This window comes from Mus musculus, chromosome 9 (assembly GCF_000001635.26).
Source record: "Mus musculus strain C57BL/6J chromosome 9, GRCm38.p6 C57BL/6J".
Lineage (NCBI taxonomy): Eukaryota > Metazoa > Chordata > Mammalia > Rodentia > Muridae > Mus > Mus musculus.
The window spans coordinates 82,911,265-82,934,738 of NC_000075.6; the positions used below are offsets into that span (position 1 = coordinate 82,911,265).

At 33.1% G+C, this 23,474-nt stretch overlaps 1 protein-coding gene across 8 annotated transcripts in view; it reads right to left on the reverse strand.

Moving 5' to 3' along the window:
• Phip (pleckstrin homology domain interacting protein) overlaps positions 1 to 23,474 on the reverse strand; it is a 115,510-nt gene that overhangs the window by 45,106 nt on the left and 46,930 nt on the right. For 5 of the 8 annotated variants that reach the window (XM_006511564.4, XM_030244736.1, XM_006511565.4 and 2 more), the window contains 10 exons: positions 21,582 to 21,803; positions 21,222 to 21,322; positions 19,040 to 19,110; positions 17,711 to 17,811; positions 17,565 to 17,605; positions 16,836 to 16,934; positions 15,771 to 15,924; positions 15,133 to 15,267; positions 4,032 to 4,160; positions 2,424 to 2,649 (listed from right to left, as the gene is read on the reverse strand). In XM_006511564.4, coding sequence (XP_006511627.1) covers positions 2,424 to 2,649; positions 4,032 to 4,160; positions 15,133 to 15,267; positions 15,771 to 15,924; positions 16,836 to 16,934; positions 17,565 to 17,605; positions 17,711 to 17,811; positions 19,040 to 19,110; positions 21,222 to 21,322; positions 21,582 to 21,803 — 1,279 coding nt within the window. Of the gene's footprint in view, positions 1 to 2,423; positions 2,650 to 4,031; positions 4,161 to 4,697; positions 4,761 to 15,132; positions 15,268 to 15,770; positions 15,925 to 16,835; positions 16,935 to 17,564; positions 17,606 to 17,710; positions 17,812 to 19,039; positions 19,111 to 21,221; positions 21,323 to 21,581; positions 21,804 to 23,474 lie in introns of all 8 variants that reach the window. The other 3 variants (XM_030244740.1, XM_030244738.1, XM_030244739.1) reach the window with 1 other exon arrangement.

Here is a 23,474-nt window from a genome sequence, read left to right on the forward strand (position 1 = left end):
TAGCCCCAGCACTAAGAAGGCAGAGGCAGGTGGATCTCTGTGGGTTCAAGGCCAGTCTGGTCTACAGGGCTATGCAGAGAAACTCTGTTTCAAACCTCTCCTCCCAGAAAAAAGAAAGTCTTAAAAAAAAAAAATACCATGTATTATATAAGTTATTTTTACATAAAACTGTAGTTAAAAGGGTAAGTAACATGACTAGGTCACAAAACTAAAATGTAGAGAAAGACAGAGCTAAATCAAATGTCAACAATAATTTCTTAACTCATTGCTAGATCATATTTGACTAATGACTAGTAATTTGTTTTACCTTAAGTTTACAATTAAAGAAGTACATCTAGGTATCAATGTAACAAAACTCCACTTAGACCAATTTATTATCAAAACAGCTACATTTAGTTTTACCTTAGCTTTACTGTATTTAGCAAATAAGTTTTCATAAATCTAAATTTACAAACACATAGTTTGCAATGATGCTAATGTTCTTCTTTTAGATTTTGTTCCATTTGGTACTTTTGTACTTCAGAAATCTAAAATGATGACGATGCTGAGAAGGTTCTCTGATGAACCACAGTTAGTAACTGCTATCTAGCTCCGCCTCATGCTCTGAAAGCAGCTCAGTCTGGATTTGTATTACTCTTGAAATTCGTGGAACCTTGCTGCCAGATGTAGATGAGTAACAGTGGCTAATGGTAATAATGGCCACCTCTGAGTACAACCGGTTATTTCTGCTTCTTTCTGAGCCACAGGAACATGGCAACCCACATGCCACTGCTCCACCCTGCTCCACTCACCGTGCTATCATGGATGCGACCCTCAGAAGTTAGAAGCTTTAAGGTAATTATTTCCTGTTTAAGTTGCTACTGCTGGGTATTTTTCAGGGAGGATGAAGGTATCTAGCACTAACTCTAAACGCAGGAACAAAGTCAGAAATATAGTAAATATCTCTAATTATATGACACAACTGTAAAATTTATGTTTCATAAATGTTTAGTATGCAATGACTAAATATGTATAAAAGCTTCTTATAAGCTATAAAATGGAAGAAAAGTAACAACTAACAACTACAGTAACACTGAATAAAAAAAAGTCTTTCCTTAATTTTCTGTGCCTAAAACCCCTGGTAAGGAACTACCTGGGAAAAATCCTGATCTTGCCAATTGTACACCAAGACAACAACTTAAATTTTAATCCATGAATGGTACTTCTCTAAAAGTGAAACTTCTAGAATTTGAATATATGACTACTTGTCAGCTGGTACTGTTCTTAATGCCTGTACTATGCTAAGAAATATTAGCTTCACATAATAGATTATACTATATGTGGTAGTGGAAACTATTCTCCTTATCATCCATGCATGCTGGACATGTCTAATTTAAGGACCAGCACTTTTTATCTATATGTCCAACTGTATTCCAATTTTACACCCAATTGTATAACATGCTATAACACAACATTTGATTCTTCAGTTTTATAGGACCCTAAGCTCATTGTTCACTCAGCACACAATCTATTCAGAAGTTCTGCCTAGTACAGAAGTGTAGAACTATTAAAAAGTGTATACAAGTTGTAGAACTTGTATATAGTATCTTCACAAATATTTTTTACTCTAAAATACCATTCCTAATGACAAAATAGTTTAATCTTTACAGGTTCATTATTATCTTCAATGTAAATCAGTCTGCGCTATACTTTTTGAATAAGAAGAGTCTACACACCTTGTCCACATTTTAACAATCATTCAAAATCCACTTAATTGACTTCAATATTCCATGACTTCATGGAAACAGCTCTTTTTTTTTTTTTTTTTTTTTTTACTATCTTACAAAAATCTTTAAAAGTTGATGTTTCTAGCCAGGAGTGCTACCACATGCTTTAATCCTAGGCCTCAGGAGGCAGAAGCAGAGAGATCTCTGTGATTTGAGAGCAGTTTGGACTATCATATTGAGTTCCAGGCCAGGTGGCCCTATATAGTAAGATCTTGTCTCAAATTTAAAAAGTAAAAGTTGATCTTTTCATAAAATACAGTCCAGCATGAAGTCAATCTAGCTTAGGCTTTTTTTACTATTATTAATTTTACTAACATCAATCACAATCACAACTATATATTTGTTTATAATTGTTAATTTATCTTTGTAACTAAGTTTTTGAGAGCAAAGACCAAATTTCCTACTGAATTGGCTTAACAGATCAGAAGGTTTTTAATAAATGTTGCTAAATGAATAAATGAAGTAAAAAGGCAATCTTATTAATTCCTTGAGGTTAGACATTGGTAAGAACCAAAACTATTGATTCAAATTTTCAATGTTTTAATTATCTTGCAATTCATATTTATTTATTGGAAAACTTTCCATCTGCTCAAAACAAAGATTAAACAAGTTTTAAAATCTGTGAGAACCTTGACTCCTGTGAAACCCGAGGCCTACCTGAAGAAGTTACTCCCATCTGAGGAATGAGCTGCTCCTCCCTGCAGTTCTCCCGACCAGGAACCAATCGCTGGTACCTTGATGGATGAGGATTTCCATCAACATCAACCAGAAAAGGGGGAGGCATGAGGTGAGGTGCCTGCTGCGTCTGCTCATCTAATACAAAATTGTTCGCATCACGGATAAGAGGCCGATAATCACTGTGAAAAAACATCTGATCTGCTATCTGTAAAAAGAAAGGTCCATAAAATACTGGAAAAATAAAATTTATCATGAAGAAATTGCTTAAATTTCTAAAAAAAGCCAAATACTGTGCCACAAGTTATGGTTCAATTACTTAAAGAACTGTATGAAACTAGGATTTAGTTTGAACATATATTATGTGTTTAATTTCCAGAATTAAAATGATTCAAGGTACCAAAAAAATCTTCTACTCAATTAATTTTAAACACATCACTATACTACCTTCACTGCTTATCAAATTAAAACCTACTGCCTTTGTTTTCTCTGTAAACAAGTGTAACAAGCCATATGCATTTTTTAAAAGTTTCAATGTAAACGTTAAGTAAAATTACATCTAGGCATAAGACATCCAAAGGTACTCTTACTTTCAGATAATACACTCTATTTTAAATGATTAGGATTGTTGTACTTGAGAGGGATTGAATATAGAATCCCGAGCATTCCAAACATGTGATATAATATTGAGCTATACTCAAGATTTATGAAATATTAACTATAGAATATTAATATAAAAGAAAGCAGTGTCTAGAGTGTTTGTGATAATGTAAAATTATTATGAATTAATTGAACCCTTATATAACAAAATTTTCGTTGATTAATTTTCAATACATTAAAATATGAATTAATTATTCATCCTACTACAGAGAAAACATTTAAGTATTTTAAAAACTAGTCCTAAAGAATCTTTAATAACAAAAATTTTAGCAGGTCACACATTTCAAGAATCACATGAAAAATAAGGCTATTTTATCCTACCTAAGTGTATATTACCTGTGTAAATATAGCATTTCACATAAGTTGAAACATCCTTTTATGGGTATTAACTTCTATTCAAGGTAATTTATCACAAGTTACAAATGCAAATCTAGATTGTTCTAACAGAATATGTAAAAAGTTGCTCCTTTTGAACTAATTACAATTTAATTTTAGTAAAGACTTTATACATGTTTTTCTTATTCTGCTTTCTAAAAACAAGTCTTCTGAGTGTTTTAAGATAGGACTCCTTGAGCTGATATTAAAAATCATTTTTAATTATGTATAGGGGTGTGTGTGTGTGTGTGTGTGTGTGTGTGTGTGTGTGTGTGTGTGTGTGTGTGCATAAGGGTATGTACATATGAGTGCACGTGCTTATCAAATCCCCTGAAGCAGGAATTATAGTTTTGGCCTGCCTGCCTGCCATGAGTGCTGAAAACCAAACTCTGGTCCTCTCAAAGAATAGCAAGTACTCTTAGTCACTGAGCATCTATCTCTCCAGCCCCAAGTTTTCTACTTTTAACAATATGCATACTCACCCACTCCAAAGGTAAAACATATAACCCCAGACACCCATGTATTTAAGAAACAGGAAAATATGCCATACACTACCTTGTCATACTTGCTACTGGACCCAAAACCAAAAATTAAAAGATGTCCATGAGAGTCTGTACATGCAAAGTGCTGACCATCAGGGGAGCATTTGCAGTCAAACACTGCACCATGTCCTTGTCCTTCAATCTGAAACACATTTAAAGAAAATCAGGAAACTGCCATTAAAATATAAAGAAGCGGTACTAGTGTTACTAGAATTCTATAATGGAAAGATTTAAAAATATGCAAACATCCTGATAGAGGGAAGATTAAGTATAATAAGCAGAGTACAGTAAAATTTGTGCAAATTCATGAAAAATGCCAAATTAACAACATTAAAAAACCAAGAACCCAGTCACAGACCAGACACAACTGAGAAAATAAAAATACACAGATTTCTCCTCCCACCCAGAGAATCTACCCAGATTAAAACATAACTGAACCATACATTCCATCTATTTCCATTCATTGCTGCCCTTTCTGTAAAGGCTAAGAACATAGAGCAAAGGTAGCATTTTTTTTTTCTTTTTCTTTTTTTGGTAACACTCAGAAGTTGTAGCAAGAGATCACTCCTTACAAGACACTAAATTTTATTCTTTTTGGTTTAGAAAAAAAAAATTCCCTGGTGGTCTGAATCATCTTCTAATGGTGAATTTTAAAGGTTAAAGAAAAGGGTTTTTTTACCTGATAATTGTTTTCTGTTTTCCAGTTCCATTAATCCAGAACGAATGGGTTTCTCCCTGCAACCTGTCAATCAAACAGAGGTGGCCAATCACCACTCTGATTCTTTGCTCTCAGTGCTTCTTCAGACTATGTTCCAGTTGAAACGCCTTAGCAGTGTTCTGAAAGAGGTAAGACTCTACCCTGTCTAAAGCACATCTAGGGACTGATTTTCAGAAACGTCTAAAATAGGGAGTTGACTCCCAAACAATAATAACTAAGGATGATTTTCAACAACTGTGATTGGATTTCTGGATTAGCAGAATCGGAACACACACACATTATCAGGTAAGAAATACCTCCTTTCTGTTCCGGTATCCACTGATCTAGAACAAACTGAACTTAATTGGCTACATTCTAGGAAATGCTTGGAAAGAAAGAAGTAACTTTTGAGTATTAAAAATTTGGCAGAAGGCAGATGTTCATGAAACACGAGTATTAAAATGCAGAAGAGTCACACTAATCTCTCAAGAAAAATAAGTACTTCAGTCAAAAGAGAAACACCAATCTAAATTCCGGCACATAGGATGACCTCGAAAAGACAACTAACCTTGCCTTTGGATCACTGAAGTTAAAAAACTATATATACATACAATACTAATGATACCCCAGATGCTGATTTAACAGAGAAGAAAGCAGCTTTCCTCAAAATTATTAAAGAAAACAAGGAAGCTTTTCTAATAACTTACCAGATAAGATACATGATTCATTAATGAGCTAGGATAATTTCTTGGGCATAAAGGAACTTGAAAGTAAGATAGCACAGGAAAGGACCACTTTAAAACAGCTCAAAAATCAAAGGTCAGAACTACATTCTCCCGATGTAGTTTCAGACATAAGCCAAATAGCATAGGCCAGAACTAAAAGACTGTAAGTACAAATGTCAGGATTCCCATCTTAAATGTTCATTCAGTACTTTTACAAAAAAATAAATGCTACACAAGATTACACACACACAAAATTATCTCTAAAAGAGTTTTACATCAAAACTTTAGGAAATTGTCTGGGCCAGGAATAAGATGTTTTAGTCCTCAGTTCACTCAAAATTTTCATGGAAAAAAAAAAGAAGACAAAGACTTCATAACTGCTTCTAGAACTACACTTTTCTGCAGGTCCACTGAGGGGGGGGGGGGGGGACATCGTTACACTTAGCGATGACAGAGGAAGGCTGAGAGTGCTTCCTGAGCAGGGCATCCTCTCTCTCAGAAATCTCGCATTGCATTTAATTTGGGGAAAGGAGTGTGGTGGGGATATTCAAGTTCTCATGCATGATATCTATCAGTGTATTCATATACAGTTAGATTTCCAAAAGAATTTTTTTTGTTGAAATGAACTTAAAAACCTCTAAAACAACAATCATGCATTATCTCTGAGTCCTACATAGAATCTGAAAAGCCACTGAGACCAGGCACTTGGCAAAGTGGTTACTGCACGAAGGCCTGTACATCCTAACATGAGAAGCTGTAATACGAACTGGGTTAGAGATCCATAGATGTTAGAGATGAGAAAGCAGTGCTATTTGCCAAAGGGAGCTATGAACAGGAGTTTGCACTAGCTCCAGAGGGAGAAGTGTGTTACAGTCAGCAAACCCGAAAGAACAGAACCATCTAAGTAAACCCTTTGACATGACAGACATGGAGCTATAAAATTTGGAATTTGCCCTGCTTGGTTTGGTTCTTAATTTGATCCAGTATTTCCTCACTATGCCTTGATTCCTTCTTTTGGAATGGTAATGTATATTTTGTGTTATTTTAGTTAGAAGTATACAATTTGCTTTTTTATTTTATATTGCATCTTGAGTATCATGAGCCTTTGGGCTTTTAAACAGCAATGAAAATGGAAGACACTGGGATTCTCAAGTTGGACAAAATTCATTTTGTATTATGATGTGGAAACAAGTCTACAGTGGTCAGAAAATGGAATGAGGTAACCTGAATCAGAATGAAACCCACAGGCTCATATTAGAATACGAGGTTTCCAAAGCCAATGCTACTCCAGATAGTGTGTCTCCCTCTGCCTTGTGCTTGTGGATCCTATGTAAGCTCTCATCTTCTGTTCTAGTATCATTCCTACCTGCCGCCAAGCTCCTGCCATGATGGTCATTAACTCAGCCCCTAAAACTCCAAGCCACCACTAACCACTGTCTTTTGTAAGTTGCCTAGCTCATGGCTTTAATCACAGCAAAAGAAAAAAGCAACTAAGAGACTGACTACCCTAGTTGCTTCTATTTTATAATGTATATTATGACTGACGAACTCAACCAGAAAAAGTTATTTTCTCTGAAAAGAATTGTCTTTTAAACCAGTCAAGGGATTTATAAGACTTTAAATATACATGTGTAATTAGGAAGCAATGAATCTTACTTATAAGGAAAGCAAAACAATATATTTGCATAAAAATATATGTATATAAAAATATTTAAGGTCTATATGTTCTACCTAAAAAAATAAGTCAACATAAAATTTAATAATGCATGATTTATTTCATGTTATAATAAAATAGTCACACAAAACAAAGTAATAATGACAAAATTTTAAAGTAAGTAAGAATTCTTCTACATGAACTGCTCCTCTAGTATGCTATTAGACATTTTTGGGACATATATAAAGACTATTTAACAAGACCCATTCACACTAAACAACAGTAAAGAACAGATAAGATAATTCATGAAATAATATTAGCCAAGAATGGCAAAAATTTCAGAAGGAGTCAATAAAAAAAGGTAATATTTTAGCAATTACCATATTCTGCTTTTTTAAGACAGAAGATAAAGCTATTATAACAGTATCTCTTATAGAAAATTCTATGGGACTAAGTCCTGGAAGTGTTTTTAGGAAATGAGTGTCAAACTCTTGTTTGACAAGTAAATAACTATCTCTTGGCTGTGAAAACGTGAAGAGCACTGAAACAGCCATTTAGAACCCTACTCAGATCTAACATCATGATGTGCCTCAAGAGTTATTCAGAAACCTAGATAAGTGTGGATTTGATTTATATCAAAAGAACCAAAATGGAGCCTAAAACTATAACATCTAATTATGTCAATTGGCTAGACTGACTGGCATGGAAAATAGGCACTTGTAGAAGACCTCAAGAGAAACACAAAGATGAAGGATGGGAAGGAAATTATGCAGAATCACCTTGTTAAAAAAGTATGTCAATTCTATATCCAAGGCTACTTTGTTTTTCCCATCTTTAAAATGTTCTTATTCTTTACCTATTCCACTAGTTGGAAGGGACCACTGAGCTATAAAACATTTCAAATGAATCAAACAGCAGGAGTATGTGTACTTAGGAAAGCCTCTTCGGTGCATAAAGCTCCAGTGGAGTTAAGCAACACTAGGAAAAGTAAAAAGAGAATGCACACTACATGGGTGAGATGAATCAATGGGAAAAGGGGCTCGATATCAAGCCAGATGACCAGAGTTCAATCCCTGAGATCAGCACTGTGGAAGATAAAGAATCAACTTCACAAAGCTACACTATACCCCACTACACACACACACACACACACACACACACACACACACACACACACACACACACACACATGTTCTCCACAGTAAAGACCAGTTTTTTAAAAAAATTACCCAATATACTGAACATACAATACCTTCCGATCATTCCTATAGCTTAAACAAAGATAATCTGTTAACATTCTCCATATTCTAGTCACCTAGTAACCTTCAAAGTATGTTAAAAGGTTGTCACTGATTTTAATATTAAAATGTCCTTAATTTATGCTAAGATCACTACACATGAACAAGAGATAGCAATTTAAAAGAAATACTACATCTAAGACAACACTGCAATGCCTGCTATGGGATAAAGTAGTAAGTCAAGCTACTACATAAAATAGAAATTATTTTAAGAATGATTGTTAAAGAATCAGCTTTATCAAAATAAAAATATTATAAAAGTAAATTAAGTCAGCTTCAAATATACTGGAATTCTATGGGAACTTACTCTCCTCCCAGCTCTCTGAAAATGAAATAGTGGCTGTCAAAACACCACAGGGATTTCTGATTTCTTTTCTTTACACTCTCCCAAACAGAGTTTCTGAAAGTTTACTTCTAAACTCTCTGTACTATCTTCTCCCTAAATGAAGAAACAATTCCAGATGGCACAACTATACCTTTCTGTTCTGAACTTCTAGAGCCTCAAAGTCAGTATCTCCAAATGCTGGCTGGACATTTCCATAGCAACAAGTCTACCACAAGAAATAAACATGAACTTAAAAAAAGCAAATGTTCTCTTTACCCTCGTGAACTTCAACTAACAATGCCACTGTTGTCTGAGTGACAGCCTGAACTTCTGAATGCGTGTACTGACTCTTTACTCCCTTTCCCTCCCCAGCCCTCTATCAGACAGGAAACAAGTGTTACATATACGTTTTTTCACTCATAAATTTCCTACTACTATATAATTTTTATCTTTAAATAACTAAAGTAGTCCTTCTTAAGTCTACCTAATTTTATACTTGAAATATGACCTCTAAGCAACAAAACTGTTATTGCCTTGGCTGTTGGGCTGTAGTTAAGAAAACCACCACTATATTTCACAATGTCCATTCACAAGATTACCTGAGACTACTGTGAATCTCCCTCAGCTTGTGTTTTTACCTCACTATATATTACAATCTGTTAAAAACTTCCTACACTATTTTATCAACATTTATTTTGTTCATAGTGTTCCTCTTAATATATGATTCTTTCTGATTAACTCTATTTAGCTTTTCACATAGAATTTCAATATAATTTTTAAAAATAAGAAAAAAACCTGGATCATCCAGCCTGAACTGACTGACAACTGTGTATTCAGACATAGTAACTTTGTTCTAATTTGTCATGCTTCTATTTGATATCAATATTTGTGACTTCAAGCATGTTTTAGTTCTCCAAGCTAACTGCTAAGTTGCTAAAGACAACCATGTCTTTCTCATTTTTGGATGATGATGTTTTATAATCAAAAAATAAACAACCAAGTTTTGGTAATTATATTGCCTTCAATTTCATTGTTATATCCTATACATAAATTATATACTTTTACTTATAAATTATCAAATTTCAAATGCCTGGAAGTAATGGTTAGCTGATTGTCAAAAATAAAAATACTGTATAGGTTGCTCAACAGTAACCAGTATTTATGCCAACAAATGAAAGAGATGAAAGAAAATCTAAAGAACTTGGGAAACTTGAAAATAACAATAGTTACACACACTAAGAAAAGTAAAGAGAACTCTTTGTTCAGAGACACTGAAACAAAGACTATAAGCATTCAGGATATTTTAAGCAGAGAGATTATAGATATGAGATACTATCTTATTAGACATTAAGAAGAAATACAGAATGAAGGATGTTGTGAGCAAACTTGAAATCCCAATTCCCAAGTGGTAAACTATAGCTATTTTCAGTCTTTCTCTTTCCTAAATACATACAATTACCTAAAACAAGGTCACACTGAGAACATGCTAATATCAGAAGTATGCATTGACAAAAATTCTGAGTGGTTTATTGGTAGCCTCTACTCATTTGAAATGTTGCAAGGAGAAATACATTGTTCTGGATTAGTGGACACTGGAACATTTTTAAAAGCCTCTTAAGTAAAGAAATGTTAAGAGAACAATTATAAAAAAATAAAGAAAACATTTATTAAATAAAAGCTCTTATTTAGAATTTACCCATGAAACAACAAAAGCAATGCAGATTACCAAACTCAGTAAAAAACAAAAAACATTTGCTAATGAGACATATTGTATTTTTTTCCAATTAAAAGCAATACCAGGTAAGAAGCAACAAACTACAGCTTTGAGTATCCTGACAAAAAATAAAAAAATATGAAGTAAAGAACAGTGAGAACTACAAAGGTATGAACAGCAAAAGAGATAAGGCAAAAGCAGCAAAGATACAAGAAAATCTAACACAGGGCCTGCAGGCACCACTGTGAACACTGTTAGTTTAGTACTTACTATATGCACTACAGATATATATATATATATATATATATATATATATATATATATGTGTGTGTGTGTGTGTGTGTGTGTAATATATACGTGTGTGTGCGTGTGTATATATATATGTGGGTGTGTATGTATGTATGTATGTATATGTATATACACACACATATCCTATATTTTTAATATATACTAGTACTAAGAAACATGGAAGTAAAGAAATTTTAATCTTGAAAATTAAAATCCATTTATAAATTTGTTAATTCTAATTATATATAATCTATGGTAATTTAATGGTGGAAAAGGGGGACCACACATTTAAATGAACACCTAAAACTTTAAGAGAACTTCAAACCTACTTTATTTTCTCTAGGACTGGGAATGACGTAATGTCATAAATTTTAGTACGCATAGCATATAGCACATATTTTATATTTCTATAAACAATCTAAATGCTTTCAGCAATTAACTGGCATTTATATACTGTAGTTTCATAAAATATTCACTAAAATAAAGCTACAATGATGCTTTCTTCATGCCAATGTCAAAGAAAATCAGTAAGCTTGCTAAACTATACACACTGTGTGCTTCATAAACTAGCCAAATACACAGCACTTTTGCTGATCACGAGGTTATACAAGGACTATTTAACTTGAAACCTTAAGTACTCACATGGTTTTAAAACGTACTAGACAAGAATAAAGTACAAGGCCTAGAAAGTCAGTATTCTTTAAAAGAACAATGTCTTCCTGCCTGTGTTAATAATTCTCTACAGTACTCTCTCTAGCTTCATTCTTCCCTAGAAGAGGAGGAGACAGAGGAATGGGAGAGCAGCGAGGGGAGGAGAGGAGTCGAGGTCCCCAATGCAATCAGACAACAGTGAAGGAGCCAAGACCAGCATGTTAGCCCTTTCCAGGCATATCATTTACTATAATCTTGTACATCTCATAATTAACAGAAACACACTCAGACTCCTAAATGCTCTTATCATTCAAGTCCTCTGCAAAGAGGAGCGGCAATAAAAACAAGACAAGTTACCCCATTATTTTTTTATGAAATACTATTAGCAAGCTGAGAATTCAGTTAAAAAATTTAAATGGAATCAATTAGAAATTATTATTTAAGCATAAAAGAAACTGAATTCTCAATAGCAAACCTTTTGTTTTGTTTACAAACTTAGTCAGAAAACAAAGCAAAAGAACTTTTTAAAAAATGTCTTAGTTTTAATACAGAAAAGAACACTTACAGGAATGCTATTGGTATTATTAAAATACTGTCTCTAAATATACCCATTTAAATTCTATTATATGACTATCTCAAATACATGCATTTAAAACGTCAACTTTTCCCAGGGAAAAAAAAAAAACTTTAATAATACAGGATTTTAATTACTTAAGATTTTAAGAACAGAATTCTAATTCTCCTAATTGGTAAGGTAGAGAAAATGCTGAGTAATCCATCATAAAATTGAATTATAAGTTAATTCTACTACCCTTTAAAAGATAGTTTTAAAACTGTAAGTTTAGGAATGAATCTGATTATTCAGAAGCCAAAGACTACTGGACTGGGGCGGGGTGGGGGTGCTGTAGTGACAGGACTGAGCCCAGTACCTCGTGAGTGAGTATTAGGTAAGCATTCACTTCAACACCTGACGATATAGCCTCAGCCCTAAACATATATTTTTAAGTTCTTGTATATTTTAAGAATTCGTTCAATTAAAGACATACTCTCTTTCCTATTTTCTGGCTGTCAGCCCAATGGTGAATTTACTTACTCATTTTATAAGCTTCAATTTTTAAATTTCCTAAAGTAATACTTATTATATAAGCATTCACAGAGTCTAAGGATAAGAGGATTATTCATCATTCTTAAATTCTACAAAGGATGACTAGACATGCCAAATAATACTCAAAAATATTTACAAAATTTAATGTAAATTAGGATAAGCACAACAATATCAGAGTATGCATTTGGATTCCTCAAAGCTTTGTGATATCTAACAGCTCTGATTAGTTACACTAAACCAAATAGCTAACCTGAAGCTGCAGCTGAACAATGACCAATAAGAGAGACCATCAGCTTCTATTTCATCCTAAAATTGTTTTTAATTTCTTAGTAGCAGAGCTGGATGCTTTTTCTGCCATATATCCATTAAAAAGAAAAAAAGGCAATGTAGTGAACAGAGGGAAAAAGTATGGCAGTCACAAAGATCACAGAAGAGCCACTCAAGAATTATATCACTGTTAAGTTGTTATTCCTAGACACATCACTAACTGGGTCTAACTGGTAGTTGCTATACAATGTTACTAAAATTCTCAGCAACCACCCTGAATACATGTAGCATTTAGAAGACATTAGTAATAGTCTTATTTTTTAAAAAAATGCTATTTTCTACTCTGTGACCAAAGCAAAAAGCACTTTAGTTTTGTAATGAACACTTTCTTCTTGAAACCAGCAATAAAAATTACCCGTAAAAGAGATATTCATAAAGATACAACTTTACTGTAGAGTTTGGTAAGTACATTGAAATCTAATTTAATTAAGTCATTTAAAATTTGAAACCACTAAAACCTTTTAAAAAAATAAAGGTTATAACTTGTTATAACTTGTTTTTAATGAGACAAAAGGTTGAGCATACTCTAACTTTTCTGTATCAAGAATAATTGTTTTATTTATTTGTTTTTCTCAATTTGAAGATACTAATGATTACCAAAAAAATAAAGTCAGCCTTTAAAGGTTTTATTATTTATTATACATAAAAGAACAGAAAAAATTTAAATAAGACAAAATTCTTTTCTTTCCTTCTGTTAAAAATTGTGATCTCAAATAACCAAGGCTGGCCTGGATCTCACTATGTAGCCAAAATGACCTTCAACTCTTGATCCTCTTGATTCTATCTTCAAAGTGTGCGGTAGCACACACTGACTCAAAATAGTTTTCATAGCAATTAAGGATTTTTTACAATGAGATGTCTGATTATATACCTAATTTATAACAGCAGGACCAGAATATCAATAAAGCTAAACATGCTGTAACGTTCAGATCTGCAGAAATGGTAAACGTTGATGCTCCAAACTTACCTGATGGGAGAAAATTCCGAATCTGTGTTTAACTGACTAAAAACTACTCCTCGTTTCTACAGCAGTGTAAGATTGTTCTTTTGAAACGTAAATTGCTAAGTGAAACCACTAATGCGCATACAGTCACAACTAAGTATCAACTGGGAAATAATCAGCTTCCATATTCAACAGAGATGTTTAGAAAAGAGCAACCCAGAAATATGAAGATAGAAAAGAGAAAAGAAAAAAAAACTTTACTGGATTCGTAAATTTACTTAAAAAAAAAAAAAACTCTACATCATCACAAAGGAAATCCATTCGTCACTAACATATAACTCATGTAATCATTTTTCAAAAAATGGGAATCAAACAATTCTCATTTCTTACCTTATGTACATTGAGCCCATCCATGGCAAAAGCCAAAGTTAATCACTTCACTAACAAACCTTCTTTTTATTCTTATAACCAATCAAGAACAACACTCAGTGTCAATCTCTTTACAAGCATTTAATCTCACAAATGCCTTCAGGAGTTGATATGCATGTGTGGCCTCAAAAATCAAACACTACAGGCCTTGTATACACTGAGCAAGTACTACCACCAGACTATATTCTCAGCCTGAAAATGACTGAACTTACAAAATAATTCTAATTTTTGTGTTAATTTGCTAATTATACCATCTTAGGACTTGTGGAAGATTTCTGTTTTACAAAAGTAAACAGTAAAGCTAAAAACATGTTGTTTTCTTTCCTCTTGATGAATGAGAACACAAATACAGAGGAAGTCGGGTTTTTTGTTTGTTTTAGGAAGTAGTTTTTTAATATGACAATAAAATGGAGTATTTAAGGACCCTTTTATTTCATACACTGATCAAAGAGGAGGACACATACCACTTAATAAGCTGTATATATATTATCAAACCAATGCTAACTCAAATGCTCAACAAAAATATGCCACAGGAACGTAGGAACACAAGCATGGAGACAAAAGGCATTGAGCCAGAGTAAACATCCAATATGCTATGAGTGTCAGTGATGTTAGGAACTACCTCATTCCTTGACTTCAATTTTGACACTGATGTTCTCAAAATGTGTTCTACAAAAATGAAATACAAAAAAGCGCCAACAAAATGCAACATAAAGACATTTTCTTCCCTACAACTTCATTTACATGACTTACTAGTCAAACTTTCTCTGCTAAAAATAAACAAAGTAAAACTAAGCCAGGCATCACAATATACTCAGAACAAATAATTCCATATGGATAGACATTTAAAATCATAATAAGGCATGAAGTTAAAATGGATTTCGCTTGTGATATGCAGAGCCCTTCTGTCAAAAATATCCCAAATCATTAACAGTTATTAAACAGAAAATATAATTACCATATTGAAATAAGATCGAACTTTGACTCCTCTTGCTAGATCCCACACTATCACATTTCCATCATGACCAGCAGAGAAGAGAACTCTAGGATCAAATGGGTGTGGCTCAAGAACAAACACCTCATCTTCATGACCCTGAAATATTTTGAAGTAACAAAACATTTATAAATACTTAAAATTTTAAAAAGAGAATGGCAATGGTTCTAGAAACCAAGTACTAAGAATTATTAAACTGACAAAAATGTCAATTTTACCAATGTCTAAGCAATAATAGGCTACTAATAACACTATTACTTAGGCATTATTTGTAATACTCAAAAATACAATTATTGTATTCTTATACAACAAACACAGCAAGCATTTATGATGCATTTCCAAGTCAATCCTATTTGCATTTTTAAATTATCCCCAGTTTTCTATCAAGTCTGGTTATCCAAAGAAGCAAGGGGTTTTAAACATACTAGTTTTATATTATTTTATTTAGACTACATTCTACAATTTTATTTTGACTATATTATATATTCAGTCCCAGTAATATTAAAAGCAATCAAGAGGTTTTAACCATACTTATTTACTTATTTAGACTACACTCTACTGTCAGCCTCAGCAGTACTCAAAGTTTGGGTTTTGTTTCTCACCATTAGAACATGTATCAGTTGACCAGTATAAGAATTCCAAACTTTCAGAGTCATGTTATTAACTGCAGTTATAACTGTGTTGTCATGTCGATCCCAAGCTACCATAGTTACTTTCATTTTTGTGATTTTGTCTTCTATGCCTTGAAGATTTTGGCTGAAAAGGACAAGTTTATTTGTTTATGCCGAGATTATTAAAATACAAGAACAAAGATTAAATCTACTTTCATTTGTTATATTTATTGACATGAATAGTTATTGTAATTGAAAACAGCTGAATGACACAATAGCAGAGGCTACGGCATGGAGTCAAAAATCCAAGATTTCGAGGGTTTTTGTATCCATGAGCCGTTATGAAGAGATCTCTGGAGTAAATCCCTCTGCAGTAACTATCTATGGCTCAGTAGAAGCTCATGTCCCTCCTTTTACTGTCCTACTATCCTGACTGCTCTGTTCTCCCATTCCCTGACACAACTAGACATAAACACAAGCAGAGAGAATAAACAGTAAAACTAAAAAACTAGTTACAACATATATCATAATCTTTCTTGGCTGAGGACGCCACAGGGAATGACTTCATCCTTTTGCGGGGCCTTACTTAATAGGGTGCTTCACAAATAACATGCATAAAAGGTTGGGACAGAATCCCAGCATTTTAAAAAAAACTAGGGGTGGGGTCACATGCCTACAATTCCAACATGAGAAGGTGAAGGAATGGAGACCAAAGACATTTTTCACTAAAAGTAAGTTCAAACCAACCCAGTAAGTCTCAACAGCAAAATCAAAAACCATGGGAGAAAAAGCATGGAATACAATAAGATACTCAGGCTACAAACATTTTCATACCCTTAATAAAAAGAAATAAAAATTTAACTTAGCAGGTCTTATTAGTAAGGGCAATGAAATAGTTTACAAAAATCAGCTCTGTTCACCTTCAATAGCACCTCTAATTAATGAAGAAAATGAATCATTTTAACATGATTCACAACTTAATAAGCAAAGGTCATTCCCATCTGCAAATTATAATATTAAATAATCTATAAAAATATCTCAAGCTTGATCTCTTACCCTGCTGGACGAGTAGCCATATCTAACAAAATGCTTTTCCATTCCCTTCGTTTAAACTGCCAAATTCGTGCTGTCCCATCACGACTACCACTCACAAACCTGTTTAAAAAAAAAAACAAAAGACAAAAAAGGTGGGGGAAGATCAGAGACTCTATCAAAATGTACTTTTCCCAAATTTCTCTTTTTAAAGAACATCTTTATTTACAACGTATTCTAATACAGCAGAAATAGTTCCCTAAGTCTCTATAAATCTAAGAACTCCTAAAACTTTATGAGTTTGTAAGACCATTTTAATAGGTCATGAATAGGCTGATAAAAATAACTCTCAAAATGCCTGAAGTTCACTTGACAAACAGAATATTTTCCGATGGACAAAAGTTGCTCTTCAGTATCAAAGATCTCGATTATCTCTATTCAAAGTGTCAAGAAATAACTGTATTTTCTTTTATAACAAGAACAGGAGAAATCTAGTAATGCCTTAAATATTAAGAATGTGATGTATTCCAGTTTTTATCAAAGGCTTCGCTTTTGATACAAAAAATAAAGGCATAGATAAAAGGGTTTTTTTCTATTTTAGAAAAGAATCCAAACATAACTCACTGGGGAAGAAGACTATATTCTGTGTCAAGAATATAGTCTTCAATATATCGAGTAACTTCTATACAACCTAAAATTTGACTACTAGTAATCTTTATCAAGTTCCAACTAAGTTAGACAAACACATTTTACCTGTTACTAGTGTTGGAAAACTGGATACTGTCAACTTTGTCCTGTACAAACAGAAAAAAAAAAAAAAAAACCACAACAGAAGCTGAATACATAAGTATTGATTGCACTCAAGACTGTACCCATCCAGTTCTTTTACCAATACTCACAGTATGAAACTCCAATTCTGATATTTTTTCTGGCTGACCTGATCCAAAAAAATAAACTCTAATAATATGGTCAGTGCTTCCAGTGGCCAAAAACATCCCACCTGTCAAGAATAAGAGCATCAGTGTTTATAAGTAAGACACAACTTCTGCATGCTATTAACTTTGCTGAGTCTGCTTTTGTCTTCTCCCAAAGCTATCAAAGGCCTATTTGATTTTATTTTCTTTTATAACAAGAACTGGAGAAATCTAGTAATGTCTCAAATATTAAGAATGTGATGTATTACAGTTTTGATCAAAAGCTTCTCTTTTGATACAAAAGATAAAGGTATATATACTTTTAAGTTCCAACTCCCTCTGTGACTTGCCTATACAAACTCTGCAATAACAAAGTACTCAACGTTCCCTTACGTCACTGGATTATATAGCATGTATATTCTTTTTTCAAATTCACGATTTGTATGACAATTTATTCACACTAAGAGCAATGAGCATGAAGTTGTTATACACACAGAAATATTTTAAGTACTTTTTCTAAATGATCCACTCCAGAGACCCTTAAATACAACAATGTATTTTTAGGAAAAGAACATAAATCCACAGTGTGATAATAATACATATGAAGAACCTATGTCTACATTACAACTGGAACAAATACTATCTACTGGCAACAGTACTGGATATTTTGAATTAGAAATTTGAAAATAATTAGCAGCAGCAGATTCACAGGTGTTTACTGTCCTTTACCCTGAAGTAATCCTGCTACCTACAATTATAACTGAACAAAGGCAGATAAAAACAGATGCTGAGAGTATTATATATCAGATCTAGTGACCCCAACTTTCTTTATCAATTTACTTTAATATTTAGATCATAAAGCCATCTGGCAACCATTCAAATGCCACTGCATAAGCTTATTTAGAACTAGAGTATCAGCACTGGTAGAGCAAATAAGACTCTGAAACAAAATACATACACACATTTTTCTTTTTTTAATTTTTACTGATTTTTATGGACTGTCTCCAAATTCCATGAAAACAAACCAACTTTAAAATACTTTATTTGCAATGAAAAAGTATAAAGATTCATTCTTTCATTTTGAAATCATGTACTCCCTCCTCCTAGGGAAGTACGGCATTCATGTGATTTTTATACACCTAATTCCATAAAAGTAAAGTTCCCTAATTTGATTTTTATTCCTATTTGCTTATTAGTTCTAACTTACATGTGATATACAATCCAGCAGAAAATATTTTTATAATTCCATCTCTTTGAGATGTACTTTCTAATGAACAATTTTAAGTTGAAAATTAAAATGGTAAATAATCATACCAGCACTGAACGAAGAACATATCATTTGCACTCCAGGCCGAGGACGCTCTGTAAATTTTGTGGGTCTTGGACTATAGTAAAATCAAATAAATATCATTTAAAAATATCCTATTGAGCTATAAGAAATAATCCCTTCTACAAATTGACCTTAAACACAAAATGAATGAGTAACAGCTGGCTAACTTCCTAAAAACAACATCAATATCAAAACTCTATCAAAAGTCCCTCTAAAATTCTAGAGATAAATTCCATAGTACATTCTGATACACACACACACACATACCCATCAGTACATAGAACAATTCTAAAGTCATTTTCACTCTAGAAATGAATTATAACCACCTTTAATCCAATTTAACAAGTTTCATATAGTAGTAGACTAGCAGCATACAAATATATAATAAATCAACTTTAAAAATGAACCCATTGGCAAAGCAGGTTGTATGTTATCAGTATATAGTACAGTTAATTAAGCTTTTCCTTTCTGTTTAAAGTAGTGTGTATGTACTACGAGGGTGGGAGGAGGCCTATGAATATGTGTGCAATCATGAATGCATGTGTGTAAAAGCCAGAAGCTGACAATGTGACTTTCTCAATGAGTCCACCTCATTTTTTGAGACAAGGTCTTAGTTCACTAGATCACTTAGTTCACTTGACAGCCAGCAAGCCTCACCTGTGGCTGTCTCAACCCTAGTCCCAGCCCCTCAGGTAACAAATGTGCCTCTCTCTCTGTCTTGCTTTTACAGGGTGATGGGGCTCTAAACTAAGGACCCTATGCCACGTAGCAAGCACATTACCCACTGAGCCATCTTCCCAGCTCTTGCTTATCTTCTAATACAGCAACAAGATAAAACATTCTTCCAAAATTCAATTTATCCTTTATACTAAAGCAAATCTGAACTCAATGTGAATCATGTCAACAACAAAATTCCTCCAAAATAGCATGATATACATTAAAAAATTATATTCAGATTCATTTATACTAGTTATAGCTATGCTACAGATATTCTAGATTAATATTTTTGACATGTTTAATGTTTCAACTGTGTTGAAAAATAAAACTATAGATTTTAAGTATGAGTTCTGATGCATGTAACGATGTACATACAAATCTGTGATAACTATATTTAAAATCCTACTTTTGCCTCTTTTTTTCTATCAGAGAAGAAAACTTTAACTGTCCATAGCACTAAAACTGGAACATTTTTCAGGTTGTGATTAAATAAAAAAATAATATAAATAAATGATCCTTAATCCCAGGCCTTGAGAGGCTGAAACAGGCTAAATACTCAAAGCTCAGGAGAGCCTTGGCTACATAATTAGTTCAGGCGAACATGAGCTACAAAGTGAGAACCTTTTTCAAATAAATGCACATAAAGCAAAATATTACCTAGAACCATGTTTTTGAGAAATGGGAAAACCATTTTGCCTTTCTTTAACTTTGATGTCCTTTATCAATAGATTCACTGTTCTGCAACCCTGGTTTGATAAGCCAAATTTTAAAAAATTTTGTTTAAATATATTTATTTCATTTTTGAGTGTTCTTCCTATAAGTATGTATGTGCACTATGTCATGTGTGTGCCTGACGCTTGTGAAGGACAGAACTGGCCATCAGATTCCCTGGAACTGGAATGTGATAGGACATAAGATTAATCTAAGTGTTCTTAACTACTGAACCACCTCTCCATCTCTACAAATCAAGACTTTAGCAGAGGTAAAATCAAAGCTGTGAAGTGCTGCTGTAGAATCTGTGTATCTTAATGTAGTATCATAATGAAAACTTCAACTGTTTTCTAAAACAAAACCTAATGTTCATAGACTTAGTAATATAATTTGAATTATTCTAAAAAAATAGCATTTATAATGCTAATAATATGTTCTCAGTACAAAGTTAAGCTAAGACAAAATTATACAACATACAGAAAGACATGGTAATAAAACGTATATCCTTTAAGGAAGCAACTGGACTTCAGAGAAAGATAAATAAAATCTAAATATGAGGGGAAAAAATGGTACATAAAAAAAGGTGAGGCATAAAAATAAAAGATCAGATTTTAAAATTCTAAGCTTATTTTCATTATTTATACAAGAAAAAAATTAAATGTTTCTCTTTGTTGATTTGATGTTTTTTACACTTTCAACCATTAAGCATGTATTTTATAAAGTAAAAACGCAACTGACTTTATTTTAAGGGTTCCAGCATCCCAAAGCCAAAAGCAAATAGTGCCGTCCGCCCCTGTAGAAGACAGGTATCTCTTTGAGCCACTGCACAATGGTGAGAACTGAAAAGCAATCATAGGGGAAACATTCTTTACAAGAACAGAGGCAGTCCAAATAATAAAACCAAACTCACAGAAGCTAACAGTGACCACAAACACTACGCTAACAAAGGCACAATGGCCATGGCACTGCGAGTTCATACAGTTCTTAAAAAAGTACTCTTCTGTTTTAAACCTTAGCTATTACACCACAAAAGTGACATCCTAACACATAATTAAATTCTTAAAATATAAAAGGTTTAATACAATTTACAACAGCTACCTGTAGTGATGTAATAGATGCACTATGTCCCTGAAGAACAGCCAAAGGTGCACAGGTTCGAAGACACCAGACACGAATCATTTTATCACAACTTCCAGCTGCTATCATAGTATTCTCATAGTTTACAGCCATGTCTGATATTTCAGCAGCATGTCCTCTTAAAGTAGCTAGCAATCTTCCATCGTCTGTGGCCCAGATTTTCACAAGACAATCATCAGAACCCTTGAAATTAGAATAGAAACATTGATAGAATTAATCCCATAAGTAATAATTCAAAATGTTAATATAAAAAAAGTGTCACCTCCACATATCAACAACTACAGTTTAGACATTGAAAACTAATAGTACTGTTCTTGTTCTGAAATTCTTTATTTTATTAAATCATGCACTAATTAAGGATTGTGTAGCTACAAACAAGAGACATAGATATAGGTAGTAAATCACAGTCATCAATGGTCTACACCTACCATCTACAATCACCACTACCTCCAATCTTATAAAGGAACATGAATTACAGCAATAATAATATGTAATTTAATTGTAAAACAAATATGGTTCCTAATATGTTATTTTGCAATGGTACATGGTAATCTGGGGAAACTATTAAAAGCTGAAAGTGTAATGAACAAGTTTACAATCACTGACCTTCAGCTAAAATTATGACAACAGCTAAAAAATCACTATTCAGAGAAAAAGACTTGGTTTTTGAAACCAGTAAACATATATAAATTATGTGCTTATCTTAAATTCAGTAAGAACTGTTAAGGAAAGGGCTAGTCATTAATTCTTTATCTTGAAATAAATATTACAATTCACATTCCAGAGATCTGAACTTCTGGGCTTTATTTTTATCTTTTAATGCCAAAATCTTAAATATCTAAAACAGCACAAATTGTGTCATTAATCATCATATAATGATCCGAGGAGTTTAGAACACCAGTATTTCTGCCACTTTAAATTAAAATAGAAAACAGGTACTTGGTCTGGCAGGATCCAGTTTTACTATAGTTCTTCCAGCTCCTCCAATCTAAAGCTAAAAACAGCACAAAACAAAACAACCCCAAACCTTTATATCTGAAGAGAATGCACAAAGTAGCAAATAACGCACCTAAGTTTTCTGTGTTAGGGTTAGGGTACACAGTACTAGAAGTTTGTTAGACGCGCTTTATTTCAAACCCTACCAATACTACCTAAAACACGGCCCCCCACTTGAATACAAGCTAGTTGTGTGGTTGAATCCTACAGCAAACTAGAAAAGTTGCCAAGTAGCAAGCTGTCTGAATACTAATATAGAATATGAAATAATTGTATGAAAATGAAGAAATGATGCTCTGTAATGGACATCAAGCAATGAGTACCAGGACCAGATATATTTTCAGAGTACTTTGTCATCAGAGTGAATGAGGCTAGAAAACAGAAAGTCAGGTTAAAGTTGGTAAAACAGTTAGTAGTAAAATTAGCTTGATACTAGAATAAAGATAGTAAAAAGTAAAACACTAAGTTGTTACTAGAACAGAGAAGAAAGATTAGAAAGGATCAAGGGGGAATAACAGGGAAAGGAATTCCAAACCTGTACATCTGCGGGAAGTGAAGTAAGAATGGCTAGACTTTTGACTTCCAACAACAAAGTCTATGCCACCACATAGCACAAGGAGAAAACAGCAAGAGCTAGCTAAAACAAAAAGGCTTCACAAGACTCATTTGATCAAGTTATCTTAACTCTAAAAACTGACTAGACTCATTCACTTCATTCATTTATCCAAAACAATGTGACTATTTCCATTATCTATCTCAATAAAAAAGCATATTCAGAACAAACACATGTATGCAAACATCTCCAGTCTCTTTACCATAAACAAGACGTAAGAACTAATTTACAAGGTACTCTTACTG